Below are 24532 nucleotides of genomic sequence, written 5' to 3'. Positions count from 1 at the left end.
CGGACACGGCCGCCATCCAGCCACACACATAGTAGCCTCATGCCCGCCGGCCGGGTGGCATCTGCCCCGCACACTGATCGCACGTGGGGCAGCTCAGGGCCAGGTGACCCCGGTCCACAGCCCTACGGCAAGGAGCAGGGTGATGCCCAGAGCAGAGGCCCAGGCAGTGGGCAGGGCGGCCACACCCCAGGGGCCTCCCGCCTGAGAGCCACATCACCCATGGGAGAGTCCCCGTGGCCTCACAGGAAAGGCCATCACTTCTCACTTGAAACGCACCCCAAGTCAGCTCCTCCATCCCTGCAGAATGCGATCCCATGGCTCTCAATATTGGAGGGCCTTCTGTCTTCATTCTTCAGACACTTCTGGGAACGCATGCCAAATTAAAGCCTGCACCACACTGAACACCACTCGGACAAGAACGCACCTTACACACCTGGCACGCTTACACACCCCCGTCTGAACGTCCTGCTCTCATTCTGCGATTCCCGATTGGGACGGGCCACCTCTGCTGGGAGTCCCAGGTTTCCCTGCTGCTGACCAGATTTCCTCCTGAAGGCCCGTTCTCCATTCAGACTCCACAAGCCCCTGAACTACCTGTGGAGGCACCCCACCCCACACCAGCCCGTTTGCTCACAGAGACACTGGGCCAGGAGACAGTGGCATAGCCGTGTGACCATCCTTAGTAACGCTGAACCCTGCACACCGGGAATCAACACGAAGCTGATGAGATAGCGGGTGGGGGGCTGAATTCAGAGGGCAGTGACACCCCAGCTTCTCCGCAGGCCTCGCTAACTCAGGGGCCCCTCTGCCCCAGAGTCGAGGAGGCCGTGGGCACCTCTCCCCCCACCTGCACTGCAACCTGCCTGCCAGGAAGACCGAGGTCACGTCTGGCCAGAGGGGTGGGAGCCTTTGGGCACATCCTCTCATAGGCCCAAGAGAGACAGGGGTGGGAGGCTCCCGTTCCAGCCCCGCGATGCTCTCCGTCTGCTCCGCAGGGACATCGAGGCCACTGGGGGTCCTGTGTCTGGTGCAACATCATTCTGTCTTGCAAACATTGGGTCAACTTAGAAAATGAAGCTGTCATGAGCAGGCTTACTTAACAGGAACTAGCACAGGCAAAAGGAGAGAGAAGAACTTCCACAAATGGGAAATAAGAAAAGATGACCTAAACAGATTTACCAGGAGAAAGCAGTTTCCTCGGAAGACATACTGCTGCTTTCAATCTGAAAGCAGAGTTTCCTCTAGGGATGGAACCTCCCTGCGAGTCCGCCTTCACCTGAGCCCCGTCTCTGACAGGAGCCCCCAGGGGCCGGCAGCGGGGACCCGGCGGTGGCAGGGGGGCAGCGTGAGATCCTACAGCCAAAATCAGCCAGTGGTCAGTGAGTTCCCACTCGCGGGACAGAAGGCGCCCAGAGGGGAGACGCACATATTCTGCGCTGAGGCCGCTGAGAAAGGGGCGGGAGCGCGGGGGGTGAGGCCAGGGCAGGCGCGGGTTAGGGGGAACAGGCCCGGGGGCTGTCGTGGGGGGGAGGGGCGGGGAGCACGGAGCAGGCTCTGGTCTGGGGGCTTCCGGGGTCCCTGCTGAGCTGGCACTGGGGGCTGGAGCTCGCGCTCCTGCCTCACCAGCCCACGAGGGCCGGCTTCTCTGGGATGAGGTGCCTGTGATCAGACACAGAACACAAAACTAATGTAATATACAGACCCGATTATATTTCAAAAATCCCAAGTGGAATTTTTCTCCAGCAACAGAAACAAAGGGAAAATCAAAGTAACACACGTCCTTTCCTCCTGAATCAAAAGTCCAGCGACATCTGACACTGAGGGTAACACCTCACTCCCAGCAGAAACACAAACCAGCAAACCGTCAGAAACAGAGATGAACGGCAGACACGGCCCTGCCCTCCTGCCCGGGGACAGAAAACCTGCAAGAGAGACGGCCTCCAGCAACACCTTCCCACTGAGGTGGCCCAGCGAGAGAAAGCAGGGTGCGTCTTTCTACACGATGCATTTCTTTGGCTGTCTGGCTCCTTTCCGAGGCAGCTACGTTCTACTTAGGTATTAATCCTGCTTCAGGACTCTGATTAAGACCTCATGTGTACGCAGACGAAACTTTCAAACTAAGGAACTCCAACTTAAGCGAAGGTCGCGCTGGCCCCAAGGCGCTCCGAGGGCTCAGGAGGAGATACGGGGCGCGGCCGTGCTTCAGCTCCGCGCCCAGGGACACAGCCCGCTCGAGGCAGACAGGCCCTCGTCGAGGACGCGGGGCGCACACCAGTTCTGCGAGCGAGGAGTGCTAGTGTCCTGAGAGTAAGTGAGCACCATGTTTATGGTTCATAAGTTAGCTTTACCAAAAAGGAAGACCCTCCAGCATCTCTTCCCTAATTACTCAGAGGTTACAAACATCTCTTTAACAGAAACCCTTCAAGAGGACACGAAAACATAAATCCTCGAGGTCATCAGCAGTTTCACTCCATCTGAGAAAGCAGATCACTCCCGAGAATGCCTCGGTCAGGGCGTCACTTTGCAGACGATCCCCACAGGCGAGCTCCGCAAGGGTTTCCATTACTCTTTTTGATCAGACCAGAAGAGAGGGCAGTGGTTGCAGTGTGACAGCGACGACGTATGCGAACAAGACCTACCTCACCCTAGCACACGGCGGCTGCACAGCAGCCCGGAGCCCCGCCGTCGGCGCCCGGTCCTCCAGGGCCCCTGAGGCCCCGGGAGAAAAGCGGTGCTTCCCGGGGCGGACGCTGCACCACCTCCCAGTCCCGCTCCCTCCCCACGGTGACGCCAGGCCTCGGGGCCCTGGTGAGCACCTACCTGCCCATCCTGTCCCACGTGGTGGATCTGCAGGTTGCCCTACGAGGTGGAAGAGAAAAGGAGTGATCAAGGACTATGACTTCAAGACAAAATGAATGTTCCCACACCAGCTGTGAAAACCAGTGGAACCACTGATGTCCATTTTGCAAAGACTGAGGCTCCTCTAGTGATCAAGATCCCAGAACTAAACACTGCAGCCGAGTTCACGGGCACTGCTCTTCTTGTAAAAGCACACAAAACAAGTCAATTTTAAAAAGAAAAAACACTGTACCCATCCCTCCACCTTGACCTCAAATGAAAACTTCACTTTTTTCCTTTTAAAACAATGTTAGACTCACAAAAAGAATCAAAAGCAGCCCAGAGAGGCCCGGAGCCCCACTGGCCAGCTTCCCTGGCGGGGACACCTGGCACACAACAGGGCGCCAAACCCCGGTGTCAGCACACTGCAGTCAGCCAGGCCACGGGCCTACTGGGATCCCACCAGCTGGAAACTCATTTTTATTTGTTTAAAAAAGAATAACTGTTGTTTTAAGTCTGGTAGGCTCTGCTAACTGTCTCTTTATAGATATCCTCATTTTGACACAATAATTACCTAGTTTTTAAACGAACAAGGTAAGGTCTTCCTGTGATAAGAAGGCTAACTGTGTATAGTAACTGTCTTTCCAAAGTGATCACTGTACTATCAGCAATTTCTTCTAATTCACTGCACTCAGTTCCTGCAGGAAGCAAGGACACTGGCTTACACAGAGGAGGGACTCAACTATGAAAACTGAAAAGGAAAGCGAAGTTGATACTAAAAACTTGAAATTCAAGAAGTACTCAAGATTTTTTAGCAGCAGCAGTATAAAAGTGGGTGCATACTGACTTCTTTTCCTGCCATATCAATTTTCCTCCTTTCAAGTGGCCCCCAGCGAGTTAAGCGCTCTGGTTGGACGTGTGCCCCTCCAGTGGCCTCCCACTGCCTGGCCTTGTAAGGGGTCCAGCGCTTCCCCAGAGGGCTCTCCACCGACTCCTTACCTGCCCCTGAGCTGCCCACCTGGGGACACCTGAGACCCATGAACCACAGCCCCAGGCGGGCAGGCACGAGGCCCGCCCACACCGCTCCCCACACGGCACGGCCGGGAGGATTCGCACACCTGGCAGTGCATGGGCCGGGGAGGACCCTGTGTGCGTCCCCACGGGCAGTAATGTCAGTGAGGACTGCAGGCGGCCGGGACAGAGCCACAGAGCTGCCCCAGAAGCTCCCAGGACCTGCACGTGCCAGTTCCGCAGAGCCCCAGCCTCCCACACGACGGGCACTGGTCCCAGCTGGTGCCGAGAAGCGAGGCTGGGGGGTGAGGCCGCAGTTCCCGGGCCGGGCCGCCCGGTGCTCCTCCCACCCCAGGGGCGGGAACGTGCTGGGGGCACAGGCCCGCATCTCAGTCAGGGAGCAGGGGGGCGGGGTGATCACAGGGCAGTTCAGGGGAGCAGGACTCCCCACAGCCAGGGTCGGGGCCTCAGGGCAGCAAGGGAGGCAGCTGCGGAGGGCAGATGCGGCCTGGAGCCTGCGCCCGGCAGCGAGTCAGGTGGTGTCCACCTCGTGAGACCAGGTGCAGGTGCAGGAGCCGGGGGCCCAGACTCACCTCGCTGTCCTGCGTGATCTGCACCTGCTCCCCCTGAGGCACCTGGGCGATGTGCAGGTGGCCCTGTGGGATCCACAGAAGAGAAGACACCAAGAAGCATCAGAGGAAAATCGAGACCAGAACAAACAAGAAACACCCTCGGAAGTGTGGCTCCTGGCTCTCCACTCACAGCCCAAGAAAAGACAGCTGAGTCCGGGGCGCGACATTGCAGGGGTGCAGTGTGGGCGTACTAACCCGCCGCTGGAAATCAAACTTCAAGTGTATGAAGGGGAGCACTGCCTGGTTCTTAAAGGGGAAGGGGGGCCTAGGAGAAATCTGCTGAATCTGTGAACATTATTAAAGCAGCAAATTTAAGAATGAGGTGGACATATCGAAAAGAAAGGAAATCAGAATCTTCCAGAAACCAAAATGACAACTTTTTAAAAATGGTATTATCAACCTGAAGGGACCAGAACGCCCCGGGCTGTCAGGTGGAGTCTGCACGATCGGGGCGTGAGGCCACGCAGCAGCACGTGACGGGGGGGTGCATGCGTCCACACAGAAAACACGGCAGCCAACTGCTTTGAAATCAGAGACGGATGTGACTATTCAAACAGCTGCCGTAAACATTACCAAACGTGGCTTCAAGGAATCCAGCTCAAATGCACTTGTCTTTGCAGACTCAGGCACACAATTGGTTCCTGTAAATGTCGGCTTGGATCCGTGAAATGAATACCCATCATCTTGCTTAAAGTTCCACCTTCATCGAAACGGACCTCAAAACAAACCACTGGACAACTTTCTGCGGCCGTCATTTTACCAGGTCTACGTGGCCCCTGCGTCCAAGTCACCTGTCCTGGACTTCTTTCAAAGAACTTCCTCCCTGGGGAGGCAAAGGCGACTGCCTCTGTGACTGTCAGTTAAACAGAGACCTCACTGTTTACAACTGCGCCACGTCCCCGGGAAGAAGAACCCTTCGAAGTGCCCCTCAGCACTGTCCGGAGGCCCTCCCTCTGCAGACAGTGTGCTGAGCGCAGCATCAAAGCAAGGCCACCTGGGGTGGGAACCAGGCTTCCAGGAGGCAGCCGGCAGGGAGGGCCCCGGCGAGGAGGCTCCCCAGCAGTTCGGGCCCCACTCTCCCGGGCCACCGCACCCATGAAGGGCCAGCACTGCACAGGGCCGGGGAGACAGACTGGGAGGGCTCGCCATCTGCTGAGGGCCCGTTCGGGCCAAGGGCACATCGCACAGCCAGGGCACGCTCCAGTGACGGCGGCCACCGGCTCTCTCCAATGGCCCTGGGGCGAAATTACTTCCCTGCTGGGTAAAGGGGGCCTGTGCTCCCGAACCGAGGAAACACCTCTGATGCGCCCACCATGTCTCCCAGGAGGACAGGCAGACACAGGGACGCTCAAGTGGCCTGAGAGCAGCTGCGGGTACAGCACACACAGGGGAGCCCCAAGGGGCCGGCAGAGACATCCTGAGACGTGCGAGGCGATCCCTAACTCCTCCCACTCTGAAATGGCACCTGACCCCATCCCAAGCTTCCGGAGCGGCCCAGACGGCAGTGGGAGCCTTCGGGGCCCCGCCGCGCCCACCTCCCGGCCCGCCCTCCCCGCCCGCCGGCAGAGGGTACATACTACTTGGACCTGCCCGTCCTCTCCGATCTGGTGGATCTGGACCTGCTGGGCGTTGGCCAGCGCGTAGTGCAGGGCCTGTGGCGGGGGCTGCTGCATCTCGCTGGCGGGTGGCGGCGTGCTCATCATGGCCTCTGCGGGGAAACGCACCCGGGGCTCAGCCCTCTTCCACGTCTGGCTTCCTCTCCCCCAGCCCCGATTCCCACGCAGAGGAAAGGCTCGTCTTCGCCCCCAGACTCGCGCTGTGCAGGGATCGCTGGCAGCAGCTGTCTGACGGCTGAGAGCGCTAACCTACACAGCCACATCCACGGGGCGGCCACAAACACGCATCCTGACTGCTGTGCAGGGCGGCTCCTCGGACGTCACAGCCAACGGGAGACAGGGCGGAGTTGAGGCCAAACCCCGTCAGGCAGCGGAAGGCAGTGCGCGCGCCGATCATTCAACCAGGGAAGCGAGCCCCACCCACTCACTCACAGACCCATTTCCAGCAAGTTCACAAAACGAGATACACTTATTTTGATGTGTTGTGTATTCGTTTTGACTGTAACATTATCTCAGTCAGAAGAATTTTCTTAAACACAACATTAAGGACTCAAAAAAATGTTTTCATTTTCAATGTATATTCGTATTTTTGTTGCAATAGATGATGGCTTAATAAAAAAACTTCTAAAGATAGAAACATACTGCATCAGAATGACCTTTTGTGAGAAAAGCGGATACGATAGAAACGGAAGGAGGAAAAAGAAAGACGTAAACTGTGTGATTATTGAAGAAAAGGCTTCTCGTGTGCTCAATGGGGCCAACTGACATGGGGTAGATTCCACTGAATACCTTTTGAATAACTAACACAACAACATTAAAGCGTTAGCACCTGCAACACGTCAGAAACCTCGAATTTAAGTCACTGAATTTACCGCGTAGTCAGTAACTCCCTGTGACCCCTCACGTGAAGACCAGCCCAAGCTCACGCTCTGGGGGGAGGGTCAGCTCAGTGGCAGAGCGCGTGCTCAGCACGCAGGAAGCCTTGGGTTCAATCCCCTGGACCTCCGCTGAAACCCAGAAAAACCTAATTACCCCTCAAAAACAAAATTAAAAAAATTTAAAAATAATAAATAAATAAATAAATTCACGTTTCACAGTTTACACCGACATCAAAGCCCAGTGCAAAGCCTGCCTCGGCCACTTGCCTCGCTGGTGATCAGAATCGTTCAAGAGCTACAGCCAGCGACGCAGACAAGGCCGCGTCGAGGGTGGCCCAGACCGTGGCCCCCAGCAGCGACACAGGACAGGCTGTCCCCTCGGGCCCTGCCCGCACCGGACAGCTCCGCTCCGTGTCCAGGGAGACGCAGCACAGCGGCACGCGGTCAGCAGGTGTCCCCTGCAACCGCGGAGCGCTCGCGCTGGGCACGTGAGTGCGCCTGGGCCCCGGGGGGCTGTATGGAGCGTGCCCAAGGCGCTTCACGCAGCCAACGCGGCTGCCTCACACGCCGGCACACACAAAGGCTGACACGGTGCGGCCAGCAAGGAGTGTGAAACAGAAGCATTTTAATGAAGTCGGTTTTTTAAAGTCCCTTGAAACTAGTGATTTTACGGTTTGAGTTCAAACTGGCAGAACTAACGCAGACTTAAACAGACCAGCCTCGGCCCAGAATCTCCCTCAGGCGTTGACTGGGAGGTGCCCTTTCTGTCTGCTGATCGTTCAGAAGAAGAGAGGACACCCCAGCAAGCGACTGCCGCCTGCAGGCTGACAGGCTCCTGGCTCAGCGACACGCTCCCGAGGAGCCTGCCACCAGAACAGCCGAGAGCACAGAGAGGAGGACGAGGCCCCGGAGTCCCCTTGACGGACCACCGCGTGTGCTCTACTGAGTTTTGGCCAAGCACGCAGTGCATTCAAACAGAAACGGCAAATCAACCGGCAGTTACAAAGCAACATTCTCCAAAAATGCTGATAAGAGAAGAATGTGTTCTGTGTTTCTCTCAGAACTCCTCGGTTCCAACACCCGAGAAGCAGCTCCAGCCAAGTGCCAGGAGAGCAACCCCCGTCAGCATGGTGCCCGGGACTCCCCATCCTCCCCAGACACCTACCTCTAAGGCCAGGGAGCCGATGGAGCCATCTCCTGCCAGAGCTTCCTAAAAAGTCTCACCATGAATCCCACCCCTCCCCACCCACCACGCTGTGTCCTGGGCGCGGAGACCCTGGGGCAGGCAGCCACGCGCCACGTGGTGCCACCTACATACCGAGAGAAGGACTAGCAGGGCCCCTCTGGGCACGTGCCCACTGCTGGTGGATCTTCCAAAGCCGCCTGGGGCCGGCCCGCTGACAGGGCTCCGGACAGAGTCCTTCCAAAGGACCCGTCAGAGACACGGAGCCTGCCCAGCCTCAGCCCTGGAGATGTCCTCACGGTGGCTGCTCACCGCCCGCAAGGCCAGCGGCAGCCCTGAGAGCTGCTCAAACCCACAGCGTCTTGGAAGAAACACTGACACGTTTATAAACAAAGAAAAGAGTCACTGAAGACACACAGCTATCATTAAACTAAATCATTGTCGTGCAGCTGAAGACGCTAACAACCGAAGAGAAACAAACAGTAATGCGCGAGAGGAGAGAAACGGGGCGTCACCAGCCGTGACGCTTCAGAGATCAGACCCGAGTCTCCAGCTACGGGGCCAGAAGGGGGTTCCATCCAGGTGGACGGCCCAGGAGCCCAGCCACCACCTCGGGACCCAGTGCCCTCGCTGCTCACATGGGCTCCAGACCAGCTCGGGCCTCACGCAGGTGCAGGCCCCCGCCCCGATGTACTCAACCAGATCTGACTCTACGAGGCCCCGAGGGGCCCGCCCACAGGCCAGCTGGGAGAAGCCCTGCTCCGCACGTGTCCCGGCGCCTCCAGAGACGGGGATGCGCACCGAGTGCTGCCGTGCGGCCGCGGGAGGGGACGACAGACCAGTCCGCACTGGCCTCCGCCTGCCCGCTCAGGACCACAGGGCCACCCCCAGCAGACCGCCGACTGCCACCTGAGTTCCCACACGCAACTCCCAATGGTGAGAGGAAGGCCCAGACTCCTCGCCGACAGACCCTTCAGTGCAGGCCACCCCCAGAGGCCGTGCTCAGGCCCACGAGACCGGCCACCTCAGGGCAGTCAGGGCAGGGAAAGGCAAGTTATCTGACAACCACCAAACTGCCGAGGAAAACCGCTTCCTGAGGTCTGGCTCAGAAAGAACGAGGCCCTGTGCGGACTCCAGGTGACCCAGTCTGCTTCCAGAACCAGAGTTCCGGCCCCCCTGCCCGTGGCCGCCCCTGATCCCGGCCCCAACTGTGGTCAGGGCTCAGGTGTGAGAGCTGCTGCCAGGAAGCCTCTGCCAGAGTTGAAAACTGTTTCTGTGAAAATGTCTGGAGACGTCTTGGGTGACAAGCAATGCTGGACTTACTGTCGCTCCTGGCGAACTTTTCCAGGAAAAACAACCCCTCCTTTCAACACCTGAAAGGAAAGTCTAGGAGTTCCCCGCTACCTTGAGATGAGCACAGCGGAGGCCCTGCCCCCGCGCAGTAAGCAGCGTCACCGCGGACGCCACGCGGGCGGGACGACGACAGCGCGCCCGTGCCGGGGCGGTGAAGCGGTGCTCCCGGAGGTCCTGCCCAGCCCCTCCTCCTGCCCCGGAGCCCAGGGCACCCCCTCCCCCTGGGAAACCCCCACTGGGCACCTCGGGGGCCACGCACCCACAGAACCACGCTGGCCTCACCCGGCCGCCCCACACCGCGCACCTGCGGCTCCGTAGGAGGAGGAGGACGGGGTTCTCCTGGAGAAGCTCTTGACGGCCAGGCTCTGGCCCCGCTGTTTCCGCCGCCAAGCCGTCCGACACTTAGAGTCGATGCTCTGTTTGATTCGATACCAGTCAGATTCCGTGATTCCAAACTTATAGAAGAGATGACCTGCAGGACACAGGGCAGGAGGCTCCGTGAGGCCGGTGGGGAGCGAGCAGGCAGTGCGATGGGGCCGGGAGACCCCTCAGCCGAGGCTGCTATGTGTGACCGACGCTCTCCGCTATTTATTTTCCCAACTGTCTGCTCTGACTGCCCACATCAGCCGGAGAGGGGCAAAAAGCTAGAGGCGAGGCCCCTACAAGCTTCCTGGATGCTCCATGCTCCAACCGCCCACCCGAATTTCACGTGCGACACCTCATGCCTGAATGTGGAGAAAGAAGCCAAGGGTCCCCACAGTCTTGCCAGCCCAGCTCGGTTCTCCTCGGTTCACTCGTGTCCGCCTGGCTGCCTCCTTCCTCCTCCAAGTCTGGGCTCTAACATGACCTCAGAAATACTCCCCTCAGCCAGCCTGTCTGACCCTACAGGGCCTCCCGCCTCCACCCCATCCAGGTCCTCTAACACTTTACAGAACTTCTGTATCTACTGGGTTCACGCTGTTTCCCCCACAGCACAGGGACCTCTGTTTTGCTCACCCATGTCGGCCAAGAACCCAGAGTATCCAGGCACATAAGAGATGCTTGAACACTGCTGATGAAAAGGTGGTCACGATTACCTGGAGACCCTCTTCCGTCGCCACCCAAGCCTGGGCCGGCTGATCAGCCCTGTCTCCTCAATCAGAATAAAACGCCGTTAAGGCAGAGATCATCCTTACCCCGTGGAGTCCCCGCCCCCCGGCTGAGTGGGCATCACCTCCACGGGACCCAGGGGGCAGAGCCGTCCTGCAGTCTTTCAGCGTCTGTCCTGTGCTCAGCGCTGGCACCCGCACTGTCGCCCCTACATCACGCTGAGCTCTCAGTGTGGGACCCGCCAGCCTGCGAGACCCCTCACCAAGGAGGAGGCGGGGGTCAGGGAGGCCACCAGGGTGGGTGGCCGACGGAGACCCCCCAGCCTGTCCGCCCACTGCCTCTCAGCGGACCACCTCTCACTCCTCCTTGTGCTGAATCGACAGAAAGTAACGGTCAGGAACGTGGGAATCACAAGACATGCTTTTCAACAGGGTGACCCCCCGCTCACTGGTCATGAAGCTTCACTGATTAACGGGAAAATGAATGGATGAAATTCAAAAATTTAATAATAAAAAGATTAAGCTGAAAAACTTCCTGTTTTGACTAAGAGCACCAAGTTTGGACCATGTGCTGAGAGACAAACGGGTGCCCAACCCCTGAAACGTACTCTATGGAGACCGAGACACTGAAACAAAACAAAGCAAAGGAAGCGCTTATCTTCTTCAGCACTGCAGTCAGCAAAGTTTCTTCTGTCCTGGAAAGACACTTCGTGGCTTTCTGCGAGCTGACGCTTAGGACATCTTTGACTCTAAACAGAATGACAACCAAAATTTCTATACTCTAGAGAGAAAGAAACTGGCTTCAGGAGAAGCAGGATTTTCAGGAGCAGAGAGAAGAGCCTAGGACAGTCCCTGCCCCTCTGTCCTCCCGCAGAAAAGGAGACACAGAGGAAGCAGCAGGTCTCTGCTGGTTCTCAGGTCTTCTCGAAGTCAGTCAGAGGCGTCAGTCAGTCAGCATTTACTGAGGGAGGGCGACATGCCTGCACGGCTCTCAGCGCAAGGGGAACTCACAAAGTTCCAGCCGGCTACCAACTTTGGTGACAAGAGACTGTAGTCGCAGGAAGGAGAACCCAGCTATGAGAAGTGCAGGTGTCCAGTCACCGGGAACCCGAACACTGACTGTAGCCGCAGGCACAGGACAAGCCCGCGGCTGACCACAGCTGCACAGGGGTGAACAACCAGCAGAGAAGTGGTGGCGCGTGGCATCCGACCATCTTACCAGGTGCCAGCTCCAGCACCGACAGACACCCTGCAGACCACCCTCCGACCCCTCTCGCCTTCCCACCCTAGGGAAATGCCTTCCGGATGCCTCCAGGGATGCATGAGGTTATACAAAGTTCCAGAACCTGTCGGCAACGCAGAAGGACATGTGCAAGGCACACGCGGGTGCACGTATATGAGAAATGAGTGAAAATACAAACACTTAAGTTAACTTTGCAAAAGCCGATTTGCCAGTTCAAAACCTGGCTTACGGCCTTCAAAGAAGAAACATACATTCGCGTAGTTCTACATTACCCATTTTTAAATTCTTCTAAGACATTTTATTACATAGCTCCTTCCAGCAGCGACTCAAGACTCCAATTGGATGGCAGATACCCTCGCAATGGATGCCAAGAAAAACTGACTCAAGAATCAGCAGTACCCGTGTCCCCCTCCCCTGAAGGAGCCGTGGGGCTGGGAGGCCACAGCGGGCCCGCTCTGCCTCGGAAACCCTGTGGGCAGGCACCGCGGGCCAGAGCCGGTGTTTGCTCTGGCCTCTCAAAGGCACTCTCCATCTTTTCTGACAGTTCCGGGCAACCTCAGCAAAGTGAATGGAGGAGGGAAGCGCTTACAGTGAGAGATGAGATTATTCTGAATTCACTGGTATTTCACACTTGTTGAGGCATCTTATCTCAAGTCACTTGATGCTCCTAAGAGAACCTCACAAAGTAAGAATGTCATTATCTTCCCAGCCGAATTACCAGTCAGGAGTGAGAACCAGCCTTAAACTCAGGCCGCCCACCCGCACCGAGAAGGGGCCACACCAACCCCGGGAGCGCCTCCCTCTGCCCAACAACAGAGGGCGCCCGGCCAGCCTGGGGACGCTCGGGCCCGGGGAGGAGGGGTGGGTCGCTCGCTCGCCTTCCCACAGCAGGGCCTCCACCATGGCTGCCTCGCACGCAGGCCCTGGGGAGCTAGAGTTCACCTCGGCCACAGACAAGCCACTGGGGCCTCTCAGAGGCCTGGGGAGGGCAAGCCCCGCGCCCCCACCCCCGAGAAAGGCAGCCCCCCCCGAGCCTGCTCCCAGTTGCTTCCCTGGAGCGCTGCCCGCCCCACCCCCCGCAAATATCTGAGAGGGGTCCCATCTCTGCCGATGGCCTTCCCCTCTCCAGAATGCCCACCCCTGACACTGGTGGTTCCATCCTAAAGCCAGATCCCAGCTCTCCAACGAGGCCCTTGGAGGGGCTGAGACGCACTGTGGGAGAAGGCCAGACAAAACGCAGGCAGAGAGCTTATAACCTCGGTCCTCAGTGGGTGGCATGGGGCTTATCTGCCACAAAGGAATGGAAAACAGGCCACCTAACCTGACCTCCAGGCCAAGGGAAAGGGAAGCATTCCTTAAAGTGACAGTCTCGGCTTGACTGGGAAAACAAGAGAATCGTCACCCCCGAGTGAGGGGCAACCCAGGGCGTGCTCCCGGGAGAGGGGGCCAGCACGGCCCTGGCCGCTCCACGCACCACAGGTCAGCGCCTCTGGCCTCAGGGCCAGGCGGGCCCCTCCCCACATAGGGGAGCCCGCTGGAGGGGTGTCACACCTGGAGCATAGGGAGAAGAACCCAGGGGTCGCCATTAGGCCCTTCCAAGGTGACCAGTGGGCCCCCTCCCCATTTCTCACGGGTGCCCTCCCACCACACTGACTGCGACTTCCCCCAGCTCTCCAAACTGGTGCCTCGACCCCCCAAAGACAGGGGCAGGGCCCGGAGGGGCTATGGGAGGCACAGCACTTGAACACACCGTTCTAAAGGACCCAGGCCCTGGATACTCCGAAGAGTCCCCCCAGGTTCATGTCCATCTCAGGACCTCAGGACGTGACCTCCCTGGGAAACACGGTCTTTGCATACGTGAGTGACTCAGCTGAGCTGAGGCCCCGCGGGAGTGTGACTGGCCTCCTCTCAGGGAGAGGACAGCCGGCACACACAGGCACGCGCGGCGGGGGGCGGGGGGCAGGGTGGGCTCCCGTGGGCTGCCTGGAAGAGGCAAGGGAGACTCACCCCAGCCCCCGGGAGGGAGTGCGGCCCTGCCAACACCTGGGTCTCAGATTTGGGGCCCCAGACTGTGAGGAGGGAACCACTGGCAGTGCTCAGTGACGGCAGCCCTGGGAACACGCGAGGGAAGGGCAGCAGGGATGGAGCCCCTGAGGAGCGACACCAGGCAGGACCCTCATCCCTAGGCCACCCATCCCCCGGGTGAGGGGAGCTGGGTGGGGGCCGACTCCCCGACAAGAGGGGCCTGCCTGCTTGGCCCGCACGGCACCTCCCCCGGCACCAGTGCCTCTGCTGCTTCCAGAGCTGGAACGTCACAACAGAGGCCCTTCGACCCAAAAAGCCTAAGGTGGGAGCGCTCAGCCGGGGAAGTTAGCCCACCCGGCTCCTCTTCCCCCCGAGCTGTTCCACCCCCCGCCTCGAGGCTGAGGTCAGCTACTCCATTATTCTCAGGCTCCATGACAGACACGGGGGTCAGGACGCCCACGGCCGAGAGCCAGGGGACCAGGGTGACGAGCCGCCTGCTGGGAGCAGGCCCAGGCCCCTCTGCTCAGGAGCTGTCAGGACAGCCTGCCACCAGGACCACCCAGCTGCCCGCACCGCCGTGTAAACAGACATGGGAAACTGCATCTCTGCCCTTCTGTACATGCTTCCAAAAGCCAGCCCCTCTCACTCAGCGCCCCGACCGAGTCCCACGGCTCAGCGTCAGAGAGCCCCGTGGGGGGGACAAGGTGCTCGGTGGCAGGATGACATCCCTTCTCCACCACGAGACGGTGAGCTCTGGGTAGTTCACTTTCTCTCCATGTTGCTAAACGAGACTTAAATGTCACGCCAGCTGTGGCTGGTCCCCGGAGCCGGGGCTTCAGACGTGACAACCCAACCTCCTGTGGGAAGCCTCGCGTCTCATGGGCACCAGCCTCCTTTCACGTTTTTATTTTAAGCCGCGTTGAAAGCCCTCCCGGTCAGGCAGGCTGGACGGTCAACGAGCCCTGGGTGAGGCCAGGCCAGCACATGCTGCTGGGAGAGCATGGGTGCCCCTGGTCCCGCCAAGTGTCATCAAGACGACACAGCGTGTACCGCCCACCCTCACAGCCCCACCGGGGATGAAGGTCGGGACTACGAGATCGCCCACCACCGCCAGCGAGTTGGCCCAGAACCCCGCTACCTCAGGAAGGGATGAAGCAGGCGGCGCCCTGCGTGTCCCCAGGAAGCCCTGGAGAGGGCCACGGGCAGGGGAGGCCGGGAAGGCTCCGGCCCTGCCCTGTGCAGCCCTCGGGAGCGGCCCCAGGACAGGGGCAGCCCGGGTCTGGGAGGCCCCACTCGGCGGCGTCTCTCCCACGGGTAGGGCACTGGACAGCGTTTACCGAAGGAAATGCTCCATCCAGAAGCTCGTTCCGGGCTCTGTGGCCAGTCATGCGGCCAGCGCCCTCCGCCCGCAGCTCCCCCCCAGGGCCTCCCACGGCGCACTTACACCGGATGCCGTAGATGGTGAGGGGGTCGAGCTGCTTTTTGCCGTGCTTGCCCTGGCCCGAGAGGTTGGAGACGGCCTGCACCTCGCGGTGGAAGAGGTAGTCCAGCAGCGTGAGAGCCATCTTCTCGGCTGTGCGGCAGTTGGTGCTGATGTGCAGCATGTCGGACGGGATGATGGCGCAGCGCACCCGCATCTCAGGGTTGTTCTCGTCCCCCAGCCACGTGCCGTTGGGGTAGTCCTCTGAAAGAGAGAGGGTCCCGGGTGAGCCCCACTGCCGAGTGCCCGCGCCGCACAAAGGCACTCAGAGGGCCCTCTGGGGACCCGCAGCTCAGACTTTTCAAGGGGAGAAAACACCGCCGCCCAGGGCTCTGCGCCCCCAAGAGGGAAGACCCCGCTTTCCCTCCCTACATCAGCGAGGCCCAGGCCAACACGGGACAGGCAGGCAGGACGCTGACCGACGGGGAGAGGAGAGGGCGGCGAGGCGGCAAGCACTCCCTTCCCCCAGAGGAGAGGCTGGGGACAGGACCCCCACCTGTCTCCCAGAGCCGCCTGCAAGCCCACCAGCCCCTCTCCAGCTCCCTCCGGGAAAGGGAAGGTGCGGGCAGCACACAGCAGGCTCTCGGCTTCCAGCTCCACCCTCCCCCGGCGGGCCGGTGTCCCAACCAGACTGTCCGTGCAGCAGCCTGCTGGGCGCTGCAGGACTGACCGAGTGTGTGAAAGGGCTTAACGCGGTCAAACATCCATTTAAAAGGGCCTCAACCTCAGGCAAAAGGAAACTCCACTTATGATCACAAATGGAGAGAACTCTGGACTCGGCCTGGAAACTCGGCCACCTTCCAGACGATCCCTTCCGACCCTGACGTGGAAGCAAGTTAAGGTGTGAGGGACGGCCCTGAAAACAGGACAACAACGTCGGGGGTGGGCATGGTCGGGGGAGGGTTAAATCCTCTAAGGGGACAGCGGCTTCCTGCTGTGTCTCCTCAGCCTGTAAGTCCTGTCCCAACCACAGTCATCACTGTTTCAAGACTTCTCATGAGATTTATTTTGAAACGTCCCGATATTTACATTCTGGCCTCCAAGCACAGAAGAGGCCCCACAAAGGCAGCCAGCCCTGCCTGGCTTTGCCAAAGGCCTGGAGCAGAGCAGAAAGCCCAGGGCCGGCCTGTCTGTGACTTGCACACCCTGCCTCTCGAGGGTGGCCTCTTCCAGCCAGGCTCCTGAATCACACGATTTCCTCGAATGTCAGGCGAGGCTCGGCAGCCCCAGGAGGGTGACCACATCACCACCGGGAGGGCGGGTGGGGCCGGGCCCCTGGCTTTAGCGAAGGACAGAAAACAAATCACAGATCTGACTTTTGGAACTCAGAGTAGGAGGCGAGTAAGTAGGATCACTTCTCAGGAACGTGGACGGTGTGGAGGGAAGGGCCGGTGCTCCACGCCTGCGCTCGGACTCGCGCGTCTTTCTGAGCCCCAGCCACCTACTGCTCACTTACCTGAAGGCGGAAAAACAGAAGCTCACACGAGCTCAGTGTGGACGGGGAAGGGCTTTGAGAGGCACCATCCCGAGGTCACAGCTGGAATTTCAAACAGGCTCCACCTTCTAGGGTGTCTACTAATTTATCTACAAATGCCTGGCACTGGGTCTAGCGCTCAGGATCTAACTCCTCCGTGAACCTAGAATCACACCAGACAGAGCGGAAGGACCACCCTCCACCTGCGGCGGTCAAACCGTGAAGCCAGCAGAGGGAGGAACGGCTGAGGAAGGTGGGCACGGAGGAGGGGGAGGAGAAGGCTTGCATCCAGAGGGTGGGCGCTGCCCCGTGCCCAGCCCCTGACGCCACTCCTGGGCCGGCGCAGGACAGAGGCCGTCGGCTCCCAACCTAACCACCTACGCTGCCGAAGACCCCCGCGGCTCTTCTCAAGGACAAGCAACGTGAGCCCTGTGCGGCCAGCTCCCATGTTTAGATGGTATTTTTAAAGCGAACCAAACACTGGACAAGAGGTCAGTGTCGTCCTCCAAACAGCACGTCTGCACCTCAGCAGGGTGACGCTGCGCCCAGGCGTGAGCGCGGCAGGGCGGCCACTCAGTCGAGGAGGGAGGATGGCTCCCGTGAACCCCATCACCAGCTGCACCTGAGGACCAGCTTCCTGCCGGGCTCCCCACACTCACCCGCTCCTTGCCGCCCTGGAAGTAATCTCCTTCCGCCAAAGCCGGGCTGCGCACCGCCAGCAGGGCCCACCCTGCCCAAGAACGCAGGCAGGGGCACCAGTCCCGCAAGCCCCCCAGCAAGCGGCCCCGTGCGGGGAGCCCCCGGCCGGTCCAGACCCCAGACTCGGCCCTGCTGCAGAGGGAGGGCTGTCCTCCGGCCGAGCACCATCCTGGAGCGCCTTCCGGTCCCGGGGCACCGAGCCGACGCCCCGAAGTCCCACTGACACAGAGGCAGGAGACAGATGCCTAAAGGCAGACACTTTCAAACTGATTGAAGAGGAAGGAATGAAAAGGTGACTTCACCTATTAAACTTAGTTCCTGTGAAGGCAAAACACCACGTTAAATGAATGAAAAAATTTACAAATGAAAGGGAAGCTTCATTTTTTGGTGTAAAAAGTAATCATCATTACGACTGGTTAATCAGAAACTCCTCGCTGCTCACAGGTGGGCGTCTGCGAGCAGTGCTGCGGACGAGAACAGGGAAAGGGCAGCCGTGGCTCAGCGAGGAGGTTCTGGCCAATGTAAGCGAGGGAAACGGGAACCAGGAGGGCCCGGGGCTGGCACGGCTCCCATGGGCCCCCGAGGGCTGTTTCCTCACCCAGCCTTGCAGGCATGGGAAGGCCGGGCTCCCTGCTGACACGGTGACACGTGACCATGGACGAAAGCGGGCCCTAGAGCTGGCAGACAGGCCTGCAGAAACATTACCAGAACCTTCTGGAGGATGAAGGGTGTCACTCTAGACTCCTCTAGTACCCCCGCTACCCTCAAAGTCAATCAGCCTAAATTAGCTTTATTTCCCACATCACCCCAGGAATAATGGCTTAAGTATCTCTGGTAACACAGGAAATTACCCAGAAACTTTATTTCAAACACCTCAAAATTTTGGAAGGCTTAACCTACTTACCACCTAACTTCCCTTTAGCGCCGTCAATCTCTCAGGTAAGAAGGCCGAGCTGGGGGACCAGAAACACAGCAGCAATCTGGCCAACACAAGGGGGAAAACCTCTGACAGGAGAACAGGGGTGCCCCGGGGGGCAGGGTCACCGCCACGGCACACCCCTGCCCTGACCCGACGCCAGAGTCCTGCCTGAACCCCGGCTTCTCACCACTGAGAAGGAGTCACATCTTCTGAAAGTAACACGAGACGGAGCACCTGCCACATAAATGTTTGAGAAATCTGCCTTCTGACAATTCAGAAAGGATGTATTTATTTTACTAAAAAAAGTTTGGTCCATTTTTGGCATCTGAAACAACAGAAAGATTCTAGCAGCTTTATTTTAAAACTACCAGTTGGATTATAAGAAAAATAAACTGGCTTTCTGTTTCAATCACTTAAATCTTTAATTAAATTACCTGGCACTTCTGAAACACCTATTCAATGAAAAACCTGCAGCAGTAACTTGAACTTTCTTACCATTAAAACAGTTCAGAACACAAATATTTGTTTTGTGGAAGGTGAACAAGCGGAAAGATGACCCTTAGAAGCTCACAGTCTTCGGGGCTGCCCGAAGCTCAGGGCCCGCGTCAATGCACGAGATGAGGCGCGTGACGCATTGGGCCGCTCCTCGAGCTACCGCCACCTCCGGAGAGGCTTCAGGAGCCTTCGGGGGACGCCTTGTGCTCCTGGGCTGGTGTCGGGCTGGGTTTCATCTGGCTTTTGTCATGGCTGCCCAAACTGTTTATGAATTTCACAAGCAACACGCTGCATAAATTGGGAGGAACGGTTCCAGGCAGGGATGGGAAGGCTGAGGTTGACGTCAGGGCCCTCTGGGGCTGCACGACCGCACGCACCCCAGAGCTCAGGGTGCTGCCGGAGCCAGGGGGCGACCTGCCTACGGCCACTCATCAGGATCTCCTCCAGCTGGCAGACGGTGAGAGCCCTAGGCGTGACCCGTGAAGGATCTGTTGTTGTGCTACTGAGTGGGGCCTGTCACCATGAGCTCAGCCGTGACGACAGCAAGTGTGTGAGGACCCCTCAGTCCTCTGACACGAGGAGCGGGACCCTGGGCATAGCCGGTGTCCCTCAGGGTCACACGCTGCGGTTCCGAAACCCGGTGAGGGCGGCCCTTCTTCTCTGACAGGGGATAAATGACTATTCGCCATGTGGTCGCCATGTGGTCACTGCGTGGTCACACACAGAGACCCGTGGACGTGCTCACACTAGGCCTCTTTCTCAGCCCTACTCTCGTTAGCAGCCAATTTACGATCGCCAATAAAATGCATTTTAATGTTACCAAACACAATTCATGTAAAGAGAAGCTTTATGGAAAATAAATTATGTGAATAAATTCTCAAGAGGTGTTTTTGGCTAAATCTCCCTCTCTGCGCGTGCACAGCTGCTGTTCTGAGAAGCCAGCAATTTGGGGTGACCTCCCTTTGTAGCCCACAGCAGCACCAGCATCCCGGAGACCACGCCCGAGCTTCCCTGCTGTGCCCAACCGCCTCTCCCAAACCACTGCTTCTCCCAGACTTGCCTGCACACCCCCTGCCGAGCACACCCCGGACACGTGCACGTGAAGCACGTCACTGACGGGGACTGTGCAACCCTCGCCAGGCTGACGCCTGACAGTGTTCCAACTAGAATCCAAACACAATCCTTTTCATCGGAAGTAAGCACCTATCGTCTGATATGGGGGCTTGTCAAGTTTTGTAAGAATGACCACATGCACAGCAGCAGGAATTTAAGCCCTTCATTAAGAAGCTAACCAAACCCCTTCACTAAGCAACAGGCGCTACTGTGGGTCCACTATGGCTACTGTGTTTCCCTGCCTCAGCCAGCTTCATCTCTGAGCGATCGCCCTGCACCCGCTGGCACTCGTGGGACTTACCAAAGGCAGGGAACTCAGACCAAACTGCCCAGGGAGAGAAAGCCATGGCCGCCAGCCAGCACTGCTCTGAGTTCGTGCCGTGACAGCCGGAGCCTGACTAGAACACAGGGGCGCCACCACCCAGCACCTCTGCAGGCAGCGGGTGCCCCCATATCTGCCACAGAGCCCGCGCACAGCAGTGGGAACCCCTAGGAAGTGAGCGTTCTGACAACCCACGGTTCTCCGGGCTCAGGCAGGGAGGCACTTGTAGGGGCTGAGAATATCCATCCAGTGCAGCCCTGGGTGCTTCTCAGGGGGGTGGGGGCTGCACCTGCGGCCCCGCCAGGGCCTGCAGCGGCCGCGCGTCCTCGGCGACTCCCTGGCAGAGCAGGCTGTCTGGTCCAGGGAGGACGCAGCGTGAAACAGCTGATCCGATTCTCAGTGCACTCCTAATTCTCCCAGCTGCCGCCGCCTCAGCTCCACACAACAGGGTCCACAGATAAGCTCTTCCCCCACATTCACAAGCACGGCAGTTGCTCAGAGATACCCCTGTCTCTGCGCCACCTTCACAAACCTCCACACCAGCTGAGGTCCTCAGCTCAACGTGCTCATGACGTCGGAACTGCAGGGGTGATGCTCCCAAAAACGGTGTCAGCAAACGCAGACACACAAAAATCCATGTTTTTCCCTACAGTTATCAATACTCACAAGCTCGAAACTGGACTTTCCATACGTTCACATGAGGGTCACGCTGCAGTGGCCCCCACGGAAATACAGTTTACATTAATCATGTCACATTAAGAAACATAAACTTAAAAGGTGAAAAGTTTTTCTTTTCATGATAACCCCAGAATCTGCCCAGATTATCCAATGTTATGTTTCATAGCTGGATGCAGTTTAAACCAAATAAACTAGGCCTGAAGTAGGCAGTCACACCTACATGGATATTTACCCAAAATCCACCTGGAAAAGGAGTAAAGACAGTTCGCTTCCTCTGCAACTGAAGCAAGTGTGCCTTTGATTCACCACCCACCTGGGTGAAGTCAGGAGCTTCCCTCTTCTCCTCAAATTCAGTGCGTCCAAAGCCTCGCCGCCCCGACCCAGCCACTCCACCCCAGGCACCAGCCCAAGGGAATGAGTGCGTCAGCCACACGGAGACCTCCACCCGAACGTTCGCAGCAGCACTTGGCGTAACAGCCCCAAAGCGGAAGCAACCCAAGCGTCCATTGACGGGGGAGCAGATGAGCAAAATGCGCCCCAGCCACGTGACGGACATCACCTGGCCACAGCAGGGGCGGGTCGGAACGCAGGGCAGCGGCGGCCAGGCCGGGCGCGGGGCGCTGGGAGTGACCGCCCGGAGCTCTCGGGGGTGGGGCTGCCCACTTGGTGTCTGCCCTGGAGCCCACCAATGTGAACGCTTCAAAATGGTCAATTTCATGGTAAGTAAATTAGATCTCAATCCTTTTCTAAAAGTTGCCCAATTCACTTTTCCTGTGCGCCCTGCTCTGCCAGCTCAGTCCCAGCAGCGTCTGCCAGGACTGGACGACATTCTGGGGAAGACAATTTTCAGTGTCTCAGACACGGTACCCAGTCTTCCTCAAAGGGAAATCTCTGTTCCACAGAAAAATCTCTGTCGTGTTTTTGGGGAAAATCAATGACTCAGACACAGAAGCAGAAACACCTCCCCAGTTCTTCCCAGCTGACGAATCACAAGCTGTAGACTCGGCAACGTGCTGCTACCCTTGTCTGTCCTCGCTTCCCTCGCACAGTCAGCGGCCCTCGGAAGCCCGACACAGCTGTGCTGAAGGGCCCACTTGGACCCAGGCCCAACAACAGTGGACCCCAGACCCGGCAGGAGCGAGGACGTCCCCTCTGCACCGCGGCAGGCGGGGGTGGCGCGGCCCATGTGGACTCCACCTGGACATGCAGGCCCTCGAGGCTGTGTGAGGCCCTCCTCACACGGGCCGGGGCCGGGGTCTGAGCAGTGAGCCGCCCGCTGGCTGGAGACCTACAAGCATCCATCATTAGACACTAGCCTCCAGGACGCGGCTCAGTGACAGCGGCACCCCGTGAAACGACTCTGTAGCTCTGAGCAACGGGGGGAGACTTTGACTGTGCAGTGGGGAAAAGCAAGTTATAAAGTCTAAGTATAACATGTGTGCATTACAAACAGAAAAAGCCCAAAAGATTCATAGAGATCTCTGGACACACTATTTTCCACAATATTTTCACTTTCTTCATCATTTTTATGCCTTATCACCTTTTAAAAACAATAAACATGTGTGACTTTTCTAAAAAGCAGAAAAGAAAATTGCAGTTGGCCCTGAACGACGTGGGTGTTGGGCACTCACCCTCTGCGCATAGAAAACCCGACTCTACCTTTCAGCCGTCCCTCCCCAGCCGCAGCCCTGCACTCACGCCCTGTGTGCGGGTCACAGAGCTCCAGGTGTCCACCGCACAAAGCCACGAGTGGCGGGCCCGCACGGTGGATGCCCGCGTCATGCGGGGCCGACCTCACGCCTGTCACCGCTCACGCAGAGGGAGGGGGGAGCCGGGCGGCGGGCGGGCGCACCTTCCGAGTTCAGGGTGATGAGGGTGACGTTGTTGCCGATGCTCTGGCTTCCAGACTGTCCGCAGTTGGACACGGAGTCGCTGGCCTCGGACCCGCTCTCCCCGTCCTCATGGCCGTCCTCCTGACCCGGCACCTTGACCACGATGGTGTTCTGCCGACGGCCAGGAACCGCGCTGAGCGGGAAACAGAAACACCAGTGTCGTGAGAGCAAGGCAACCACAGGCGGGGACCAGCGCGCCCTGCCCCTGCGCTCCCGCGTCTCTCAGAGCCCCGCTGCCCGCGCCTGGGCCACGTGTCCTCCCACACGGCTCCCTCTGCCAGACTAATGGCCTTGGACAGCAGGAGGCAGCCAAGCGTTCAAAGAAACTGTGAAATTTGAAGCATTTAGGAAAACTGTGTCTGCCACAGAAGTGAAATGACAGCTCGCTGTGACTCAAGCCTCGAACGCTGCCTTCCGATCACAGAGGTGACCCTACAAAGCGCTCCCGTGTGAGTCAGAGCGGCGTTCCGGGCCGCGTCTGCAGAAAGCGTGCCCAGGGGCTCCGACCGCGCCCCCCGCCCCGCCGTCCGGGAGACGGCCCAGGAATGACTCAGCCCGTGAAAGTGTAGGTATCGCCCCCGAGTCCCACTGACAGAAACCACTGAAGTGGGTTTAAAAAGCCAGTCGAGAATCTCCTGGGGCTATCTCACCACCACGAGGGACCTGACACGGAGCAGTGAGAGACTGCAGAAAAACAGACCACCAGCCAGCTCCCCGAAGTGCCCCAAAAAAGAATGGTGTGGAGACGCACTCCCTGCCTTCCTGATGACCCCCTCGACTTCCCTGCAAGAGGCGGCTGCGCACCGAGGGAGGGGAAGCAGCGGTGCCCCGTCCCCGCGGTCAGAGCGCTGAGGCCGGGCCACACCTGGGGGACCCGGCCCCCCGCGGACCGGCCCTCCGCCGCCTTTCCTCCCCCAGGAACCTCGAGCAGCGGGGCCGCTGTCACATGAGGGGCGACCGTGCGCTTCCAGCGCGCCCATTTCTGACCGAGGTCACGTCCCAAACGTCTCCAAAGAAAAGGGAGTGAGAAAAAAGCACCACCTCAGAACGCCTCCGTCACTGCGCCAACCAGGGAGGGCGTCCGCTGACCTGACGTGCTCCGGACAGACAGACAGACAGACAGACAGATGGGACGGGGGTGGGAGGACGAGGTCCACGGACCGTGGTGAGAACACAGCGCCTCCCCACAGCACGTGCGAGCAGGGACCCCTGGGCCCTGCCCCATCCAGCGCAGCCCCCCGACCACGGGGAACCGCGGGCCAACGGCAGGGGTGCCTGGGCCGCCGCCCCGCCCCCGAGGGGCCCCGGCGGTGGCGGTGGCAGTGGCAGTGGAGGGTGGTGGCGTGCTACTGACTTGCTAAGGATATTTTCCAGGGGCTCCGGCGCCCTGCTGCCCAGGGGGTCTTCCGTCTTGGCTACAATGGCGCTCTGCCGGTCACTGTTGAGAATTACTGTGGTCTGGGGGACGACGCTAGGGAACAAAAGAATCACAGAGAAAAGAAGACCTTAACACAGCAGCATTCACTGTCCCAGCACATCCGAGTAATCGACAGTCAGCCCTGGCGCCCCGGTCCGGGGGAGTGGCCCCAGCGG

General features: G+C 58.9%; 1 protein-coding gene across 5 annotated transcripts in view; it reads right to left on the bottom strand.

The window, feature by feature from the left end:
• The window catches only part of BANP (BTG3 associated nuclear protein), a 74585-nt gene that overhangs the window by 10589 nt on the left and 39464 nt on the right, over positions 1-24532 (bottom strand). For 2 of the 5 annotated variants that reach the window (XM_015246308.3, XM_072946777.1), the window contains exons 5-11: positions 24294-24410; positions 22900-23072; positions 15312-15551; positions 9816-9983; positions 6059-6189; positions 4443-4514; positions 2821-2859 (exon numbers count right to left, since the gene is read on the bottom strand). In XM_015246308.3, the coding sequence (XP_015101794.1) occupies positions 2821-2859; positions 4443-4514; positions 6059-6189; positions 9816-9983; positions 15312-15551; positions 22900-23072; positions 24294-24410 (940 nt within the window). The remainder of the gene's footprint in view (positions 1-2820; positions 2860-4442; positions 4515-6058; positions 6190-9815; positions 9984-15311; positions 15552-22899; positions 23073-24293; positions 24411-24532) is intronic. The other 3 variants (XM_006212408.3, XM_015246309.3, XM_015246310.3) reach the window with 3 other exon arrangements.

The sequence above is a fragment of the Vicugna pacos genome, chromosome 21, assembly GCF_048564905.1.
Source record: "Vicugna pacos chromosome 21, VicPac4, whole genome shotgun sequence".
Lineage (NCBI taxonomy): Eukaryota > Metazoa > Chordata > Mammalia > Artiodactyla > Camelidae > Vicugna > Vicugna pacos.
The sequence above is the reverse complement of the archived record's forward strand: the minus strand, read 5'-3'. Positions and strand labels throughout refer to the sequence as shown.